Source organism: Scomber scombrus, chromosome 22 (assembly GCF_963691925.1).
Source record: "Scomber scombrus chromosome 22, fScoSco1.1, whole genome shotgun sequence".
NCBI classification, from domain to species: Eukaryota; Metazoa; Chordata; class Actinopteri; order Scombriformes; family Scombridae; genus Scomber; species Scomber scombrus.
This window is the reverse complement of record NC_084991.1, coordinates 2415105-2435597: the sequence shown is the minus strand read 5'-3', so window position 1 is coordinate 2435597 and position 20493 is coordinate 2415105. Positions and strand designations below refer to the sequence as shown.

Sequence of the window (20493 nt, the reverse complement as noted above, 5' to 3'; positions counted from 1 at the left end):
TGCTCATTTTTTATTCATATGACTGTGTGTGTGTGTGTGTGTGTGTGTGTGTGTGTGTGTGTGTGTCTGTGTGCGTGCGCAGACAGAGCTGAAGTATCATGAGGCTCTGCAGCTCTTTGAAAAATCCCTGCTGCTCTTTCATCTCCATGTGCGTCAGGCTAAATGACAGCCGAATAATCCTCATCCTGTCTGTTAGCTGTGCCACCGCGAGGTCAAAGGTCAGCTGCATGTCACACTCAGTTAAGTCAAGATTCACAAACCAGACGGGGGGGGGGGGGCGGCAGTTTACACCTCTTGAACTCTTTCATCCCCCTTTTATTGTGTCTTAACACTTGGCAGCAACACACCAACAATCAAGGAGAACTTTCACCTCCTATCAGCAGAGCATGTTCACACTGTCCAGGCTTTGCTTTGACTTCTGGGAAACGTAGGAAACAAAGTCTGTAGCTTTCAATTCATGGTAACATCAACAACTTCTGTAACTGTGAACAGAACAGTTAGGATCAATACACATCCATCCAACACACTAACTCCAAATATATCATGTGTCGACTTATATAATCACTTGACAGGCTCTTAAGATTCATGTCCATCTACACCAGGCAGGTCCAAACTATTCCATAAAGGGTCGTGTGTGCCTGCAGATTTTGGTCCCAGCCAATCAAGAGCACACGATTCGACCAATCAGCTGTCTGAAGACTGAGATCAGTTGATTAAATGAGTCAAACCTGGTGTGCTCCTGATTGGTTGGAATGAAAACCTGCAGCTACATGAACCTTTATGGAATGGTTTGGACGGTCCTGATGTACACAAATCTGTAGATTGAAATTTCATCATCACAAGGCTGCATTCAGGCTGATTTTAGCTGTGTGTGGGAAAAGTGCAGCTCTCTCATTCATTTGAATGAGGGGAGCATTGGGGGAGCACATAGAGCAATCTGGTAAAAAAGACGTTAAAAGTTGAAACGGGTTCAACTCTTGAGTCACAGAGTGAGCTGCTGGAGAGAAACCATTTGTTATCCGTGGCGTCGTTTAGTTTGGGAAATGATCGGACCTGCCTGAGTCTGAGTCAGGCTCAGCAGAATAGGAGGAATACTAACTGATAGATGGAAATATCTACAGAAAGCACAAGGAAAAGTAACATGTGATCTGAAACTGAACAGTGCATACTCTTAACAACAACACAGCAGTGAGAGACGTTCAATGGAGCTGAACCCAGACGTCAAAAGCGGCTTCGGATCAGACACTGAGCCGGCTCTGGGTCCCGGTGTTTCTCGTGGCTCTGGGACTCTCTGATGGACTGGTGACTGAGGAGGTTTTGGAAGGGGGACAATGAAAGAGATTCAAACAGGTTAGAGGCAGTCCTGTTTACATTTTACTAAAGACTGCTGTGCCTCCAGAGGAAATAGAGTGTGTGTGTGTGTGTGTGTGTGTGTCTGTGTTAGTATAGTGGGAGGCGTTTAGGACAGAGAGGAGAGTGGGGGGAACTCCAGGAAGAGTGCTGCGTTTTCAAAATCCTGGTTTCATTTTTCTCGTCTTTTCCAAAAATAGAAAACATTTCCCGCTCACTGCAGCGTTTCAGTCTCTCAGACCTTCATCAGTCACATCATCGTCTTTTCCAGAAAACTAACCACGAGCACATATCTTCATAACAGATTGGTGTTGGGCTACATTGGTTACAAAGGTCGTAGCTTTCATTCATGGTAGCATCAGACCAGTGTGGCGGCTGCTGGTGTTTTAAACAAGGGGAAGCTCACTTTACGTCTAAAACGTGTCATATCTAAGCGAGGCAGTTACAACAAATGTTTTAGTACGACGTTGGTAAGCTACGGAGACGCACCGCTTGATGGATTAGCGGAGCATTACGGCTACCGCAGTCAGGAGCCTCGCAGAGTAACACGTACTGTGCTTCAAAATACCGGTAATATTACACTGTGTGTATATAAGGACCCCACCTGTTAAGAGAGTGTATTGTTTTGTATTTTATGTGTTACAACTGAACAATGTTGAGATTTATTGTGAATGAGTTGAATAAAGTTCCACTTATCTGAGACACGTTTTGTTTCGCTTAATGCGCCTTATAATCCGGTGCGCTTTATAGCCCGAAAAATACGGTACTCTGTCTATCAGGGGCTGTGAGCCCTCCAAACATTTCCTCCAATCATCATACAGCAGCAGAGCGTCTGACTCGCCCACTGCTCCATCGATCGCCAGAGAAGCTGAGCGTCCAGGGGCGGGACGAGTTTGTCGCATTATCCAATGAGCTTCTTATCCTGGCTTGTCCCGCCCCCTGGCCCAAAACAGCTGTTGGGAGAAGCCTCATTGAACACCGTTGAAGCTCTGAGTCTGCGGCGGACTGCCAGTGTGTCACGTCAGAAGATAAACAGCTGGTTACAGGATGACATAGTTGTAAAAATCGAACGCATTCAAGTACAAATTTGATGCGATGTAAATTGTAATTTTAGTGTGAATTTAATATGACAATTTTAAGGGAAGGTGAGCTTCCCTTGTTGTCTCAGAGCAATCACCCCTGCATCAGACATCTCATTTTCATTTAATGCTACTTCCTAAATTCTGTAATTGAGTACAGAATGGTTCATAAGTTAAGTTAGGATCAATACACATCCACCTAACCCGCTACTTCCTAATATGGAATATGTCACCTTAGATACGTATCATCCCAGCATACTGTTCCCAGCTACAAAGAACCAAAATCACCACTATAAAGGGTCATGTGGTTTAAATTTAAAGGGGTTAAAATGGTAAAATAAATGTCTTTTTTTGTGTCTGCTTTTAATCCATTTTGAGAGAATATATTAGAGGATTATGGCCAAAATGTCTAAGCGGTGTAACCATAAAAACTTTGCTTAAAAATGCAAATTTTTCAAATGAAAACTTTTTTTATATTAATTAAAGGATAATGAAATATACTTGTTGTAAATATTACATTTTATCTTAATTTATCATATTTTGTGGTTACACCATTTGACATTTTCAGGAGCATTCAGTCTTACTTTTGGTTTAAAAAAATGTCATTTCAAATGATATAAAACCAACTAAAATACTAAATGTACATTTTAACAAAGAGTTTTTTGAATTGCTCATCTTATCAACCTTTATTTGTCACTGACCTATGACAGCTTCAAAAACCATTTGTATGAATGTGATCTGCCTCCTCGTGGTTCAATGGTTACATTTAGGGAAAGTGCTCCTTCCTTCCTTCCTTCCTTCCTTCCTTCCTTCCTTCCTCACCTATTCTTTTCATTCTACTGTCACCTCCTACATCACACTCCTCATGTCTACTGCAGTGAAACAAACAGACTGTGGGAAGCATGTGATGACAAACCACAGATGCTGTTTTTTTGGTGAAGACGTCTCAAATAGAAAAATAAAGGAGCAACATTTAATTAAAAAAAAAGACATTATGTTACGAGCTGTCTATTGAGGAATAAATCTATCTTTATGGTTCAGACATCATTTATATTTGCTTGTCAGCTGACTCCATCTCTGCCTGCGGTTACTGAACGTGCTGCTGAGCTCTGGTCCAGTGTGTCCTTCCCTCCTGCTATATGTGTGTGTATATATATGTATGTATGTATCTATATCTATATATATCACTAACCTCCATCAGCTGTACTCATCATGCATGGACACAGCCCACGAGCCCTGACACACACACACACCACCACATACTGAGAGGTGGGATTAAAAAACCCTGAGCTTCAAACACACACACACTAATGAACAGGATGTATGTATGTGTGTGTGTCAGCGTGTGTGTGTTTTTAAGTGTGTGTCCTGAGCTCGGGAATCACACGGAATCAAATATTCTGAGCGTGTCAGCAGCCGAGCAGAGTGACAGTCAGATCAGGATGTATCTGTGTTCTGGATCAGTGAACACACACACACACACACACAGTATGAGAGCAGCTCGGTCACACTTCCAATATCTTCTAGGCTTCTATGACTTGTACAAAAATCACACACACACACAGAGGGACAATTTAAAAGGCGAGGTAAGCTGTAAGTGTGCAGACACACACACACGGGGGGGGGGGGGGGGGGGGGGGGGGGGGGCAGACAGACAGACAGAGTTGTCAAAAAAGAAGAAGAAGAGAGATTTCTCCTGGACTTTGAGACTTGAGGAGACGAGGGCAGCCGAGCCCACACACACACACACACACACACACACACACACACACACACACACACACACACACACACACACACACACACACACACACACACACACACACACACACACACACACACACACACGGCATCATTTATGACCAAAAACTGTAACACCATAAACAAAGAGTCAAATCATTGAATCTAACTGCACTAAAACTATTTCACCCTATAAACAGCTGATCGCTGTGGAAATCAGCGGTTTAGTGATTTGAACCGCCATGAAGCTGTAAAAGAAAAAAGTGGAGCAGCTGAGATATATCCTGACATTTAGTCCCTCATATTAATACGTCTCCAACATCTCTGGATCCTACATTTCCCATGATGCAAGACCCCCCCCCCCCTTTCCTGATAAATCCTCATGTCTGCCACCCTCCAAAACTCTCAATTTGTGTCACAGACTTTCAGTTCAAAATATCTCAAGAGTTGCTGATAACCTTCGTGACATCAGGAGTGTTATTCTCTCTGATTTGAGCCACATGAACAACAGATTTGAAAGGAAATGATAACCAGCACATTGGCTCAGCATGCAAATACAAGCTTATCCTACAACATGTATGACACAAACCCCGTAATGTTAATATGTAGATATGATGTGAATATGAATGATTTTGTCAGCTCCGGTACTTGGTCACCACTCATATATCACCAATATGAGCACGTGATGGATACATACGACAACACGCATTGATCAGTTCCATGTTTTAAAGGATTTTCGGTGCCAGTTCTTTATTCCACAACCACAGAAACTGAGTGCTGAAACCAGAGTGGGACTTTCAGTTCCTCTAAAGGCCTCAGAGATGTCAGCTCCAGGATCATTCAACAAGCATGACCCCAAACTCCTCATGTGACAGCTCATATTATATCTTCACATGTCATCAAATCATCTTTTGTTTCTATATGTAAAGTATCCTAAGGTTAACTTATTAGATTTTTTTATATGTGATCTGGAATCTTCTGGATCCGATTAGTATCAAGAAGCCACATTACTGTTAAATACGCCCATGAAAAACTACCACTGCTTAAATGTAAACATACTGGCCTAAAGCATGATGGGAACTGTAGTTTCAAAACACAAATCACGTCTATTCTAAATGGAAAAAAAGACGAATCGCTCAAGTGACTAAATAAATTGAATCAAAGTGGTTCTAGCACTTTTTCTTTCATAACAGCGATCCCAGAACACATGTAGCACCGCTCACATGCAAATTCATGACCTTTCTGAACAGCCCGAATTATTCTAAAAATGACAATATTCAGCAGGGCTCACTGAGACTGTATGAAGAAGCCCGGCGTTGAAAAGGTTAACAGCCGTTGTTCCTTTTGTAAAGATATGAAGCCTGAGACCTCGCCTTGATTGACATGTGTCTTGCTTGTCTTGTCTCAGCTCCAGCAGAATAATGAGCTCACATTACAGCCCCCGCCATTGTTTTCACACCGCTGCATGACCTCACAGACGCCGCGTGGTGTTTTTGCAGGCGGCTAATGTGCCGTAAACAGATTTTTTTTTTATATGACACACGGCTGAGGAGTGACCACACACATTCTATCATGACACATGAGGTGCTGCCAATGTTTCATTCTTGGGGCCTGATGCTCCTTTGTTGTGCTGCGGAACAATTAGTTAGCAGCACGCAGCTAAATAGCTTGGCAGGAATTCAAAATCTTGGCAATCAAAGAAAGAAAGAAGAAGGAAAAAAAAAGAAAAAGGGTTTTGAAAGGCATTTGGAAGACACTGCAGCAGCTCCCAACTCTGATCTGAATCTAAATGAGAAACATGCAACAAACCAACTTTAAAAAAAAAAAAAAAAGAAAAGCAGCCAGGCCTCCATGTTTCACTTCTCCATGAAACAGCAGCGGTTTGGGAATGTGCATGCTGAAGACAAAGTCACCAAACTGAAACAAGACCGCTCGTGCTTCTTCCTCATATTTCACTGAAGCTTTGCAAGCTCTTAAAATCAGGCCTGTGTCAGTGTTTGTTGTTACAAACTAAACTCATTGGCATTTAATGTGAGGAGTCACTTTACCCTGACAGGCCTTTATTACAGCAAACAAACAATCCGAACGAGCTTATTGAAGCAACCGAGGATATAAACGGCTCCAAAATTGAAACCTGAAGATCAAACAAAAGCCAGGAGCGGTTTGACCCCCACCCTGAAGGCCTGAGCCTGGAGGGGCTGACCGGCATTCAGAGGGCAGCCTTCAACACCACGAAGCGGAGGGTAGCGGCGGGAGGGGGGGGGCCGAGGGGTTTCCAATAATGGGCTGATAGAAAAAGTGACCGTGCAGGAATTTGGGAAGAATCTGAAGGATTTGTTGCTGATTCAGTCGTTGTGCAGAGTATACGAGACTGTGCTTAATTGTTCCGAGTCCAATGCCGCTCATTGTATTCGAGAGCGTGAATGTAACAGTGCCACTCTTCAGCCTGCGGCTCCGCTCTGACTCAGACAATACCAGGAGGAGCTCAGCGGCTCTCTGCTCGCTGTGGCTCGATACTGAGACTGCTGCTGAGCCCTGATGCAAAGATCTACCTCCAATGTGCATTTCTGATCAACTTCACCCTAGAATCAGCTCCTTGTGAGGAGCATTAAAAATATATCCAATCATCATGCTTTTTTAATATTGCTTTCACTTGGGGAGAAATGACTACAAATGAGTTAGAATAAATTTGGCATTAGTTCAATTTGGGAATATGCACCACAATACTATCATATTCATTCATGCATTATGATGTAACGATCTACAATGTTAACATGCATTATTTAAACAGGGGTGTGGGTGGAGATAAGTGTTTTGCACTAGGATCCTCACTATTTGTGACTTCTTCAACTGTGATACTAGAAATAGTGTTTACATTGCGACGCGCTATCGGTTTCATTCTGGATCTCTGCAGGTAGGATCGATCAAATAACACTGCTGACTGTTTGTGAGATTCCTGCAGCTGCGATGACCGCTGATTCATTTCAGAGTGAAAGGACGCCATGTGTGTGTGTGTGTGTGTTTTTAATCAAAAGCATGACACACACGATCATAAAAACATATGGAAAACCTATCTATATGTATATGAACACACTATGGGGGATTCTATTCTACATCTCTCCACCTCTGAACGTGTGTGACGCCTCAAAACTGTCCACTTGTCACATCTCACTGCCTCCTCATGCAAGTGACTGTGTGAGGACTCAGTATACGTAACCATGCTTGTATATTTACATGTCTGGACAAGCTCGTGGGTGTGTGTGTGTGTGTGTGTGTGTGTGTCCCTGCATACTCACAGGGTGTGCATGTGGCCGTTCTGCATGCATTCATACATACCAATGAGCAGCGGTTCTGGGCTATTTATAGGAGCGGCTATATTAGCTCCCCATATGTGTCAGCTGCTGCTCTCAAAATGGCCACAGACAGCACGAGCAACAGCAGGGAAAACTAGGTGGGAAAAGTAGGTAGAACAAATGAAAGTGGCTGCTAACAAAGTGTGTGTGAGGGAGTGTGTGTGTGTGTGTGTGTGTCAGCTATGGGTGTGTGTGTATGGTTGGCTTAGAGCTGCAGGGCATTTTCGTTGTCAAACAGGTCCGCAAAATCTACATGTAGCATGAGTAAATGTGAACGAGGAGATGAGTCGCTGATCGCCCTGGCTAGGTCTCAAACACACACGCGCACACACACACACACAGCACGCCAACAAGTAGAGCCTGTTCAGCGCAGCAGAGCAGCCTCCGAGTCACACTTGCTTGTCAAACTTGCGTCCCGCTGACAGCAGAGACTTGTTCCTGAGCAAATCCTTCCACTGGAGTGTGTGTGTGTGTGTGAGAGAGAGAGAGAGAGAGAGAGAGAGAGCGACAGATAGAGAGAGAGTGAAAGAGAGAGAGAGAGAGAGAGAGAGAGAGAGAGAGGTGAAGGGCGAGAGCGTGACTGATAGAAGGAGAAAGCCTCAACAGCAGCAGCGAGAGAAAGACAAGACGGTGGAGCTATTCATTAACACAGATTGTCTACGTGCGTGTGTGCGTGTGTGCGTGTGTGCGTGTGTGTGTGTGTGTGTGTGTGTGTGTTACAGCAGGAGCAAACAGAGATATTTGAGAATTCCTCCAGCAGGGCAGAGAGGGAGCGAGGTGGGCGTTGATGAGAGCGGAGGGAAATCTCTCTGCTTGCCGACCAAACAAAGCAGCCCCTCACCGCCTGAGACCGCTGCCTCTCTCTCTCTCTCTCTCTCTCTCTCTCTCTCTGCATCTATCAATCTCTTCCCCCCTCTCTCTCTCTCTCTCTCTCTCTCTCCACACATTCCAACTCACTTGATGAAGCAGCGAGCTCCCTCGAACGTGTATCCTTCCTCCCATCCTGTTGGTAAATCTGTGAGGACAGGGAGGAGATGGGAGAAGAGAAAAAAAAGCACAGAAGACAGAAACATAAACAGCTGTGCAGAGAGATATGAAGCTGATTATGCACTCTCTCTCACACACACACACACACACACACACACACACACACACACACACACACCTGCACAGCAATGCAGTGTCTGGACCAAAAAATAGCTCATTTGGCTTGTGCCCTTTTACGCAAAAAAATCCACCCCCCCCCCCCTCCCCCCTCCCCAATTTCCAAAGCAGATATAGTGGGATTGCTCAATCATTGTGGCCGTACGCGTTCACTGCTCTGCCTCCAGCTGTTTGAACACACTGCTGATCTGCGTGCAGCGGTGCCTTCCCACCCGTCATCCCCCCCACCCCCCCACCCCCCTTCTTTTCCAGATGTGCGTTTTATATTTTTGGAATATCGTCTTCACACTGACGCACCGGTGTAAAGACGGTTGCATTGTTCTTGAAGCGGCCGCGGGTTGCCTCTACGTGCTTTGGAAAATACTGGAGTTAGTGCAGCAGAGGGGAGGGGGTGGTGGTTGGGGGGTTCAGGGGGAAATCTGTCAAATGTCACTGCAGGGAAAATCGGCTCTGAAATCAGCTCACGCCTACGTGACGGAACTTTTAAAAAGTGTGTCGCAAAGTGTCCAGGTGGAGCGAGCAGGAGGAGGAGGAGGAGGAGGGGACGCCGTGCGTAATGGTCCGCCAGAGGAGAGCAGAGAGAGAGAGAGGGGAGAGAGGAGTAGAGCAGAGGAGGCTGTTGCTTTGCTGCAGAGACACACAACTAAATCTCCTCTCATCGTCTTCCACGCTTCTCTCCGCAACTTGTCTCCCCTGGTTTGTTTTTTTTTCCAACCGTGACGCGCGGATAACCTTTCCCCAAAGCGCTGCGTGCGTGCATGTGCGTGTTTTATTTAGCAGAGAGAGAGAGAAAAAAAAAAGAAATCCTCTGATTATTTACCTGGAGTTTTTCTGTGCCCCGTGATTACAGCTTCTCCAGTAACAGGATGCAACCAGGTTGTACTCTTTGCTTCTTCGCTGTTGGTGGAAGAAAACGAGGGGAAAAGGTGAACAGAGAACCCGAGAAAAAAAAAAAGACAAACAGCCAAATGCGTCAGAGAAATAACCAGTGCGCATCCATGAATCCGAGTATCCGCGTCATATTTACTTGATGAAGAATATGCGTCCATCCCGAGTCACACCATAACTCCAAGAAGAGGGAAGGCAGGAGAGCCAGTCCGGCTTAGGATCCGCCGCCATGTCTAGCTGAGAGCTCTACTGCTCTGGCTTACTACACACGGGCTGGAGTGCGCGGCGCCGTGCCAAGAGCGCGCCCACGGTAAACCCCTCGCGCGCTTACAGGAGGCGGGAGCGCGCCCGGAGGATAAAGACACAAGCAATGATTTTCTGCCAAGTAGAGGGAGGAGGAGGGTTTTTTTTTTTTTTTTTGGCAGACGTCCTCATGAGTGTGTGACTAAATTGGCCCCAATGAAAGTTCACGATTATGATTCTTACAGGAGATTCAAGTAGAGCTTCAGGGCTCAGGTGGGAGTCAGGAATCAATCAACCTACCAATGAACCAACCAATCGAATCAATTCACTTGGCACCAAATAAATTCAAACGTCACTCAAAGAATAAGTTATGACAGTTAATAACCTGCTTAAACACATTAAAAATAATGAATAGAATTAAAAATGCATGATGTATGAGTGTGAATTAAACGGAATATTATTAAGATAAGATAAGATATGATAGAATGAATAAGAAAGAATAAAGAACAATAAATAAGTACGAAAAACAGTAACAATAATAGTAGAGTATATAATAAAAGTGATGATGTACTGTATACTTGCATTCATTCTTTGAAAGATGGAACTATGTGTTTGTAGTTTTGCTGCGTGGAGAATGTCACTGTGGAAGCACCTAGAGGGGTTTTCGGGCAATTCTCCCTCATCATATTCCTCTGTGCTTATTCTTACTGTGTATTTTCAATTTTTCTATATGTGGAAATAAACTAACAAACAAACAATTATATTGAATGGTGTTCCTAATATTTTGTCCACTCGATTAACATACATGAGGGGGGCAAAATAATAGGAACACCACTCAATATAATGCACCCCAGTATGCCACCACAATATAAACATACAGTAGAATTATCATTATGTGTGTATATTTGTTAACCCATGCAAGATTTATTAGTTATGTTCTTTCTTATGCAATACATATACAGACAGAAGCATATATGTTCTTCCTTCATATTTACACACATACTGTAGCTTTCATACTGAATTTCATTTCCACCTTTTTTGTCTTTTATATGTTGCTATTGATTTATTTTTTCTCATGTATAAAACATAACTGACTGCCATAGAAGAACATAAACATATGAAAAATAATTAAAGATGTTTTTAAGTGTGTTTAGATGCTTGGATTGAGACCATATGGTGCTACATTGTTATATACGTATAAAGGGCACTTATGGTGATCCACAGTTGGTTTATAATATATTTTTTTATATCTATAATATACAGATGGCCAACATTAAATAAAACAGTGTGTTAACAAGGAGCTGGTCTATTATTAGTCTTCAGAACAGCTTCAATATGGAAACAGATTCTCCAAGTGTGTGGAACTCTGGGTACCACAGAGCAACAAGCCAACTGCTATGAAAGCTATGTTTTGCACATTCAAGGTTCAGCTGCATGTAACTGCATGTGACTGCATGTGACTGCATGTAACTGTATGTAACTGTATGTGACTGCATGTGACTGTATGTAACTACATGTGACTGCATGTAACTGCATGTACCTGTATGTGACTGCATGTAACAGCATGTACCTGTATGTGACTGCATGTAACTGCATGGGACTGCATGTAACTGCATGTAACTGCATGTAACTGCATGTAACTGCATGTAACTGCATGTGACTGTATGTAACTGTATGTGACTGCATGTAACTGCATTTAACTGCATGTGACTGCATGTAACTGCATGTAACTGCATGTAACTGTATGTGACTGCATGTAACTGCATGTAACTGTATGTGACTGCATGTAACTGTATGTAACTGTATGTGACTGCATGTAACTGCATGTGACTACATGTAACTGTATGTAACTGTATGTGACTGCATGTAACTGTATGTGACTGCATGTAAATGTATGTAACTGCATGTAACTGCATGTGACTGCATGTAACTGCATGTGACTGCATGTAACTGTATGTAACTGCATGTAACTGCATGTAACTGCATGTAACTGTATGTGACTGCATGTAACTGCATGTAACTGCATGTAACTGCATGTGACTGCATGTAACTGCATGTAACTGCATTTAACTGTATGTAACTGCATGTAACTGTATGTAACTGCATGTAACTGCATGTGACTGTATGTAACTGCATGTAACTGCATGTAACTGTATGTAACTGCATGTAACTGCATGTAACTGCATGTAACTGTATGTGACTGTATGTGACTGTATGTAACTGCATGTAACTGCATGTGACTGTATGTGACTGTATGTAACTGCATGTAACTGCATGTGACTGCATGTAACTGTATGTAACTGCATGTGACTGTATGTGACTGTATGTAACTGCATGTAACTGCATGTGACCGCATGTAACTGTATGTAACTGCATGTAACTGTATGTGACTGCATGTAACTGCATGTGACTGCATGTAACTGTATGTAACTGCATGTGACTGCATGTAACTGCATGTAACTGTATGTAACTGTATGTAACTGCATGTGACTGTATGTAACTGCATGTAACTGCATGTAACTGCATGTAACTGTATGTAACTGTATGTAACTGCATGTGACTGCATGTAACTGCATGTAACTGCATGTAACTGCATGTAACTGTATGTAACTGTATGTAACTGCATGTGACTGCATGTAACTGCATGTAACTGCATGTAACTGCATGTAACTGTATGTAACTGCACGTGACTGTATGTAACTGCATGTAACTGCATGTGACTGCATGTGACTGCATGTGACTGCATGTAACTGTATGTAACTGCATGTAACTGTATGTGACTGCATGTAACTGCATGTGACTGCATGTAACTTTATGTAACTGCATGTAACTGCATGTAACTGCATGTAACTGCATGTAACTGTATGTAACTGCATGTAACTGCATGTAACTGTATGTAACTGCATGTGACTGCATGTGACTGTATGTAACTGCATGTAACTGTATGTAACTGTATGTAACTGCATGTAACTGCATGTAACTGTATGTAACTGCATGTAACTGCATGTAACTGCATGTAACTGTATGTGACTGCATGTAACTGTATGTGACTGCATGTGACTGCATGTAACTGTATGTAACTGCATGTAACTGTATGTAACTGCATGTAACTATATGTGACTGCATGTAACTGCATGTAACTGCATGTAACTGTATGTTACTGTATGTAACTGCCTCAGACATGCTCCTTGGTTCTCATACTTGTCAATCTCACATACACACCTGCAACCCTCTGCAGTAACACCCAGAATTTGAGTTTCCATGTAGATCTACAGTGACTACACATGTATGAACATTTCCATCAATGCAGCAACCAATGTAGTACAAACAGAACTCTGCCTGCCTTCATACATGATAGATGCAGACCCACATGCATCATGTAACATACCGAATTGATTTTAAAATGCTGGTGATCGATTACAAGGCATTGAATGGTCTTGCTTCCCCATATATTATAGAACTGTCCCCATATCACACTGAGATAAGATATTCCTTTATTAGTCCCACGATGGGGAATCTGCATCATTACAGCAGCAAAGTGGACAGTAAAATAGAAGAGCATCAATAAAAGAATAAAGAACAATAAATAATAAGTACAATATTGTTATTGTACATATTTAAAGGGGAAATATATATATATAAACCTTGAACTGAAATTACTAGTATCTATTGGTGCTGATGAATTCTCTTCCTTCCCCCTCTGATTCTCCCCCACTATCAAGACATAACATAAATAATACATGAATAAATATAATACAGCTTGGGTATTTCACCTGTAGGTTTGTGCTGTTGTCACCATGTGCTCTATGTGACCATGTACTTTTATTATTAATCATCACTCTGATTTGTCTTTATTGTGTGTTTTTCCTGTGTGAAACCTGTATGGAAGCATCACCATCATTTATTATGTTTCTCCACATTTATTCAAGCATTTTCCTCTCATTTGTGCTCTGTGTTCTCCTCTACAGAGGCGTCTCTCTGAAAGTAATCAAAGGATTGCTGGTTGTTGCATATGAGGGAGATGCAGCAGGTTTGTGCATTTCATGAATATCTCCAGACATATTATCCAAATTAAACATACCTTCAGTCAGTGGCAGGGCTGTCTAATTGGAAAACCACTTTTGAGCAGTCAATCTGCGATATACTTCAAAAGCACTGATGGTTTAATCCTAAAAATCCCACTTTTCTGCAGCAAAGCTCTTATGGGAGCTAATAACAGCGCTAATGTTCAGTAATGAGCAGCTCCTTTAGGAGGCCTGCCTGTCTCAGATGACAGGGAGCTTATTTTGGAGCTGAGTATTTGCTCAAATATTGATCAGCTGGTGGGGCATAGTTTGTCCTCTCTGTAGCTCTGTTATCCGTCTGCTGCCGGCCAATCAAGCCAAAGCTTAGCTGGCTAGAAATCCCCCAGGCCACCCAAACAAACCACCTATCAGCCCCCTCCCCTCGCTCCAACGATACACACACACACGCACGCTTCCTAATGAGGCTAGACAAAGCACACACACACGTTGTTAACTGTCTCTTGGGTCAGGAATAGCTCGCATACTGAGCACACACGCAGACACACCCCGTTAACCCCCCTTACACACACACACACACACCCAGAGGTCAAATGGTCTTCCAAGAGGAGGATCCCTTCCCACTGTAAGGTCCTGGCCAAATACTGAAGATGTTACACAACACATCACTTCTACCCCTCTGGCCCACTGCCCACACTCCTCTGCCTCCCTCTGTGGAGACAAATAATATCCCTAAAGGATTTCAATCTGAATGTTTAATTATGAATTTTGATCACTACCTTAATGTTGAAATTGAATTACCATTTAAATATTCCATTTTGAAGAACATTTATGTGATTTGAAATTGCCTGTGGTTAATTTTAATTTCAAGTTATGTAATTAACAAAAAAAACAAAACTTGACTGTATTGAACTTAAAGTTTTTTAACGTCTCTCATTGGAAAAAACAAACACTATGATAGAGATTTTAATTATGCAGCCCATACATCAATGGAGAGAGTAGACAGGAGTCCAGGATGTCTTGTATTGAAAAGGTTTATTTACTTGATCAAGGAGAAGTGAATGAATGATCAGTACATGTTATGTTCTGATGCTCCCTTCAATTCTGAAGTTTCTCTCCTCCGGGGATAGACTTTAAACCACACAGATAATGCCACAGGTTGAGCCATGCCCAAATATGGGCAGACCAACACATCTACAATATACAGAATGTAGTCTACTGGTCTATAGACAAAACATTGCTTAGACCTCACTCAGGACCTTTGTCCTACATCCAACACTATATCAAACCTCTGACTCCAGTTACCTTTACCCCGTTCAGGGAAAACAATCAAAGACATATCTGACCTTGGCTGCTATAGCAACACTATCAGACTGTTTTCCCCAAAAGGAGCAGACTCACTGCTTACCACTATCTCAAGTCACAGTGTCTAAACCCAACATTTGGTGTGGCCTTGCTATGACCGCAAAGCCTAGTTTAACCCAGTGAATATTAATGATGGAAAATTCCCTAACACACTATATTATAGTTGATTGGATTCAGTTTGTCACATTCTGATCTAAATTCAAGTCAAAAAAATAAAGTTGTTCAGATTGGGATTGGTGAAATTCAGACACCAAAACAATTAAAACTTGAACATCTGGTCTAAATCCAAAAACTTCAGTTAATGTCACTTTTATTTAATCACACATTCATAGATTGTTTTTGGGCCACTTGGGCAGCTGAACTAGCCATTAACACTTCACCATTAACACTGGCTTACATGCAGTTGGTTCTACTCATCCAGCAGAAAATGCTAGCCCAATTGTAACCGTCTTTTAGCTCTGATTTTGGTCTCCACCATCTCCTGAGGGAAATATCTGTCTCTTTAGCTGCTAAATACATCATACACTTTTTCACTGAAAACAGCTGCCGAAACACTCAAGTTGTTTGTTGTCATGTTTGTTGTTGATGCTGATAAATGTAATTGAGTTTTGTAAGGCTTTTATTTTGAAAAGCATTATTACTATGACCAATAAACACCATTATAAATCAAAAAGTTCTGTTTTATGTGATGGTAGAACAGTTGCTATGTGCATGAGTGTGCGTGCGTGCCCCCAAACCCCCATAAAGCCATTTAATTACTAAGCCCCCCCCCCCGCCCCCCCGTTAACGGCAGGTTCTGAACCGATTAGAGAGCATGTCAACACAGAAATGCTTGTCAGACCCTCGCTGACACTATGGAGGTCAAGGAGGGACAAACAGTGTTAGAGTGTAATGTGTTGACTGCAGCTATTATCCATACCTTTACAAGAGTCTGGAGAGCCATTGACTCAAGTAAGTGTAATGATAATACCTTGAGTGTCAGTGTGGATTCCTCAAATGCTCTGAAGGTGAGGAGTAATCTCATTGGTTGATTATAGACAGTACTGATGGTTTTTAGTGTTTTAGCCCTTAAGTTAAAAATATCACATACTATGATGCAATTTTAGGTCTATCTACACCTAATAGTTTAATTTAATTACAATATAAAATCAACTTAAGGCTACACTGATCAATATTTTTTAAATGAACATGGAAGCCTCTATGGAGCACATGTGACCCCTAGTTGCATATGAGTATCAGTTGTAACCAGTTCAACTACAGAGTGATGCGTTGATTTATTTTAAGGAGTAGAATTTACAGTAATTGTTTTTTTTTTTAAAAAGCTACTTTCCAATTCTGTTCATCATCTTGCAACCACTTACATTTGATGTGACCCCTCTGCGGGTTCCTGGGTGCCTCAGGTAGATAACCTCTATTTTAGCAGATTATTTCCAGCCCATTAAATGAACCTTCACCAACCCTCTCAGCAGCATGGTTCCACATGTCTGAACTGCCGAGGAACAATCCATCCTCTCAGAGCTTTTCAGGCAAGCCTTACAACAATAGTTAGCTACACCTGTAAAAGAAAAGCAGACAGAAAAAAAGGTAACTGATGCCGCTTCACAGATGTTTGTTAGTTAACTGCTGCTGATTGATTAGGGCAATGAGTCGTAGCAGATATGAACATAACATCAGGCTGAATGAAGTGAAGGGGATTATCAGGCTGGATGGATGCAGCTGTTCTCAGTGGAAAAAGCTCAGATAAAGTAGAATACTTGAGTTGGGACAGAACAGTGGTGATAAATCCACAGGTGTCCCTATGAGGGGTGGAAGTGACAAAAATTAATTGATGAAAAATGGAGGTAATGAAAACACAGAGATAAATTATCAAATAATGTGATTAATTTAAAGTAGATTTGATTAAAACAGTCGTGATATAATGAAAACAGAGCCAGGTTTCATCATTTTCTCCGTCTTACATTCATCATTCACAACACAAAATTGCCATTTATCATTTAAGAAAAGTAGCCTCAAGGGTGGAAGTAACAAAAATAATGTTAAAAAATGGAAGTGATTAAAATGCTTATGAATTAATAATAGAAGTGATTAAAGTCTGTGTAAAATAAGAATAAATATGTGTTCTGAGTTTGACATACCACAGAAAAGTGTGTTGTTAACCACCCTCCCAAATTTGAATGATTAAAAAAAAAATCGCCAAATATGTGAAATTAGGCCATTCTGTGATTTTGACAAAAAATGTATTGGATTATTATCGCTTGCTATACATTTAAAAGAATAAATACGTTTCTAAGCTCACGAGAAGGCCAGGCCTGCAAGTTGAGAGCCAAAAACTCCATCAGCTAGTCAGTGGGCGTGGTTTTTAGATTTGTCATTTGGGCGGAAGTAACAAAAAATGCTTGCTGTAAACGATAAATGTGGGTTAGGTGTGATGAATGATGAATAGTAGAATGAAGTTTATCAAATCAATTGACAATTTATCTATCTATTTTTCAATTCACATACATTTAATCCCTTCTATTATTAATTCATAAGCATTTTAGTCACTTCCATTTTTTAACATTATTTTTGTTACTTCCACCCTTGAGGTTACTTTTCTTAAATGATAAATGGTAATTTTGTGTTGTGATGATGAATGTAAGACTGAGAAAATGATGAAACCTGGCTGTTTTCATTATATCACGACTGTTTTAATCAAATCAACTTTAAATTAATCAAAGAATTTGATCATTTATCTCTATTTTTCAATTCACATGTTTTCATTACCTCCATTTTTATCAATTCATTTTTGTTACTTCCACCCCTTATAGGTGTCTATCAGGACAAAGATAAGAACGTGATTTGTGTAACCCAGACAGGTCTATATAGTCTATATACTGCATGTAAGCATTGTGTGAAGATTTCAATAAATTAGGTAGACACAAAAATGACTGCGCATGCTAATGTAGGATGTAACACATTTGTTAGAACTTTGTAAGGTTTCAGATTTTGTGTTTTCAGCTGGTTCTACTGCCCCGAAGTGTTCAAGAAAGCAAATAATGCAGCTTTAAACATCAACAGCATACTTTTTTTTCTCACGTCCTACTTGACAGTCTTGCTCAGGAAAGACCTTCAGAAATAAACCACATCGTGCCGCAACTGTGATTCAATTCTGCCATCTTCAGAGCATTTACAGTCACAGAGTGAGACACTGGCCTGTGCTATAGCTCTCCATTGTCTGCTGAAATCTGACAAAGGTCCCATAACATAATAGCATGATACAGTGATAACAAATACAATCCCTCCATCTGATTTCTCTACATCACTTTGTGAATTCTTACATTTTGTCATTGTTAAATTTAGTTGTGAATTCAGCTGAAATTCATTTTCAAATTCCATTTCTTAAAAAAAAATCTATTTATTAATAGTTATCAAAAGATATTGCTAAGATTAATTTTTACTAATCTTTTAATTAATTCCTCTTTGTGAAATGTTTGTGGTGATGTGCTTTTTCTAATTAAATATTGTATAACAATTGATTTATTCAGATCAATTGAATTCAGTTAATTTTATTTCAGTACACACATATTTTATTGCCAAAGTAATTATAAATTAATTTAAAATTTTAAGTTTTAAAAGTAATTTTTATTGTGTACAAAGCCTTGGCTCATCATGTCAGGGGTTAGAGGGTTGATGGAAGGGAAACTAGGGGTATGAAGGGGAGTGCTTTTTTCACTTTGCTGTATGTCATATATATGATATAATGGTGTTACTCCCCTCAAATGAACAACAAATTTATCACAAAAATAAATTAATTGAAATTAATTTTTTTTAAAACAGGCGGATCAGTGCGGCGTCTGCAGTAATGCGGACTCTGCACAGATCCGTCATGGTGAAGAGGGAGCTGAGCCGAAAGGCAAAGCTCTCGATTTACCAGTCGATCTTCGTTCCTACCCTCACCTATGGTCATGAGCTCTAGTAGTAGTGACCGAAAGAACGAGATCGCGGGTACAAGCGGCCGAAATGAGCTTCCTCCGTAGGGTGGCTGGGCTCTCCATTAGAGATAGGGTGAGAAGCTCGGTCATCCGGGAGGAGCTCGGAGTAGACCCACTGCTCCTCCACGTTGAGAAGAGCCAGATGAGGTGGCTCGGGCATCTAGTAAGGATGCCTCCCGGACGCGGGCACGTCCCACCGGTAGGAGACCCCGGGGAAGACCCAGGACACGCTGGAGGGACTATGTCTCTCGGCTGGCCTGGGAACGCCTCGGGATCCCCCGGGAAGAGCTGGACGAAGTGGCTGGGGAGAGGGAAGTCTGGGCTTCCCTGCTTAGGCTGCTGCCCCCGCGACCCGACCCCGGATAAACGGAAAGAAGATGGATGGATGGATGGAATTTTTTTTTTAAAACGTTGCTCCATAACAATTTACTAGACACTGTCTGCCCTCCGTACAAAACATGCTGAAAATGGGTGCAGTCTTGGTCCACTTATGTTATTTAGTTTTAGACATGGTGCATGGTGCGTGTTTGATAAAACACTTACCTCTGCTGTGAACACTCAAAACAGTGAAGAGTAATAATCACAGATATTTCACACAGCAGCAGACACTCTGCTCTCTAAGCAAACAACAAATTAGATCAACATTAGAAATGACATAAATCTTCACTAATGTGCTCCTTCAGATCAAATCAGATCACTGTCACACACACACACACACACCAGCAGACTCATTAAGGCTCATTTATCTTTCAGTTAAACTTAAATTTAACAGTTTGACTAAAATGTGCCTCAATTAACGACGACTCTGATGGGGTTAGGGTTAGCCAATGAGTATCATTTATATAAAAGATATGCTAATGTTTATTTTTTTTATCTAAAGTTTTAGGAAAATGGAGATTAAACAACACATGATTAATGCTGCTCATCAGTCACAGCAGCAGTATACTATACATATATATCATTGATACAATAACTAGCTGTCTGCTTGCTGTGTGTTTATACTGAATAGATATGGAAGCAGTGATGGAATGACACACTCCTCCCCCTTGCTCTCCATCTTGCTCTTCTTCCTGTACATGATTCAGACTCACTCATTTTTCTGTTTTTTCTCAACTGTTTTTCAGTTGGAGATAAAGTTCTACTACGGCTGATTTAAGGTGTGGAAATATGGTGTGTGCATGTTTCATTCTGTTCAGTGGAAATAAAACAGGGATCAGGACTGTGTTGCATCAGCTGTTCATAAATCCATCATTAACTTTGTAAGCCTTCTTAAATTCTTAGAAACTGACTAGATTCAAACTCATTTACTAAATCAGGT

The 20493-nt window shown here is 41.4% G+C and overlaps 1 protein-coding gene across 1 annotated transcript; it reads right to left on the bottom strand.

Annotated features, from left to right (window-relative positions):
* Positions 1 to 1172: 1172 nt before the first annotated feature.
* Positions 1173 to 9831, bottom strand: LOC134004764 (pleckstrin homology domain-containing family A member 5-like). Its single transcript, XM_062444150.1, has 4 exons — positions 9714 to 9831; positions 9507 to 9583; positions 8480 to 8537; positions 1173 to 1306 (listed from the first exon to the last, which is right to left on the bottom strand). Exons 1-4 carry the CDS (start codon positions 9803 to 9805, stop codon positions 1222 to 1224), a joined length of 312 nt encoding a protein of 103 aa, XP_062300134.1. The 5' UTR covers positions 9806 to 9831; the 3' UTR covers positions 1173 to 1221.
* Positions 9832 to 20493: the final 10662 nt, after the last annotated feature.

Bases quoted from the DNA above. Each gene is read 5' to 3' on its own strand.
- LOC134004764 (XM_062444150.1), bottom strand. From the start codon at position 9,805: ATGGCGGCGGATCCTAAGCCGGACTGGCTCTCCTGCCTTCCCTCTTCT. The intron at 9,584-9,713 runs GTAAATATGACG...TTCCACCAACAG, and splicing joins GGACGCATATTCTTCATCAA to CGAAGAAGCAAAGAGTACAA. The intron at 1,307-8,479 runs GTGAGTTGGAAT...AAACCTCCTCAG, and splicing joins GGAGCTCGCTGCTTCATCAA to TCACCAGTCCATCAGAGAGT.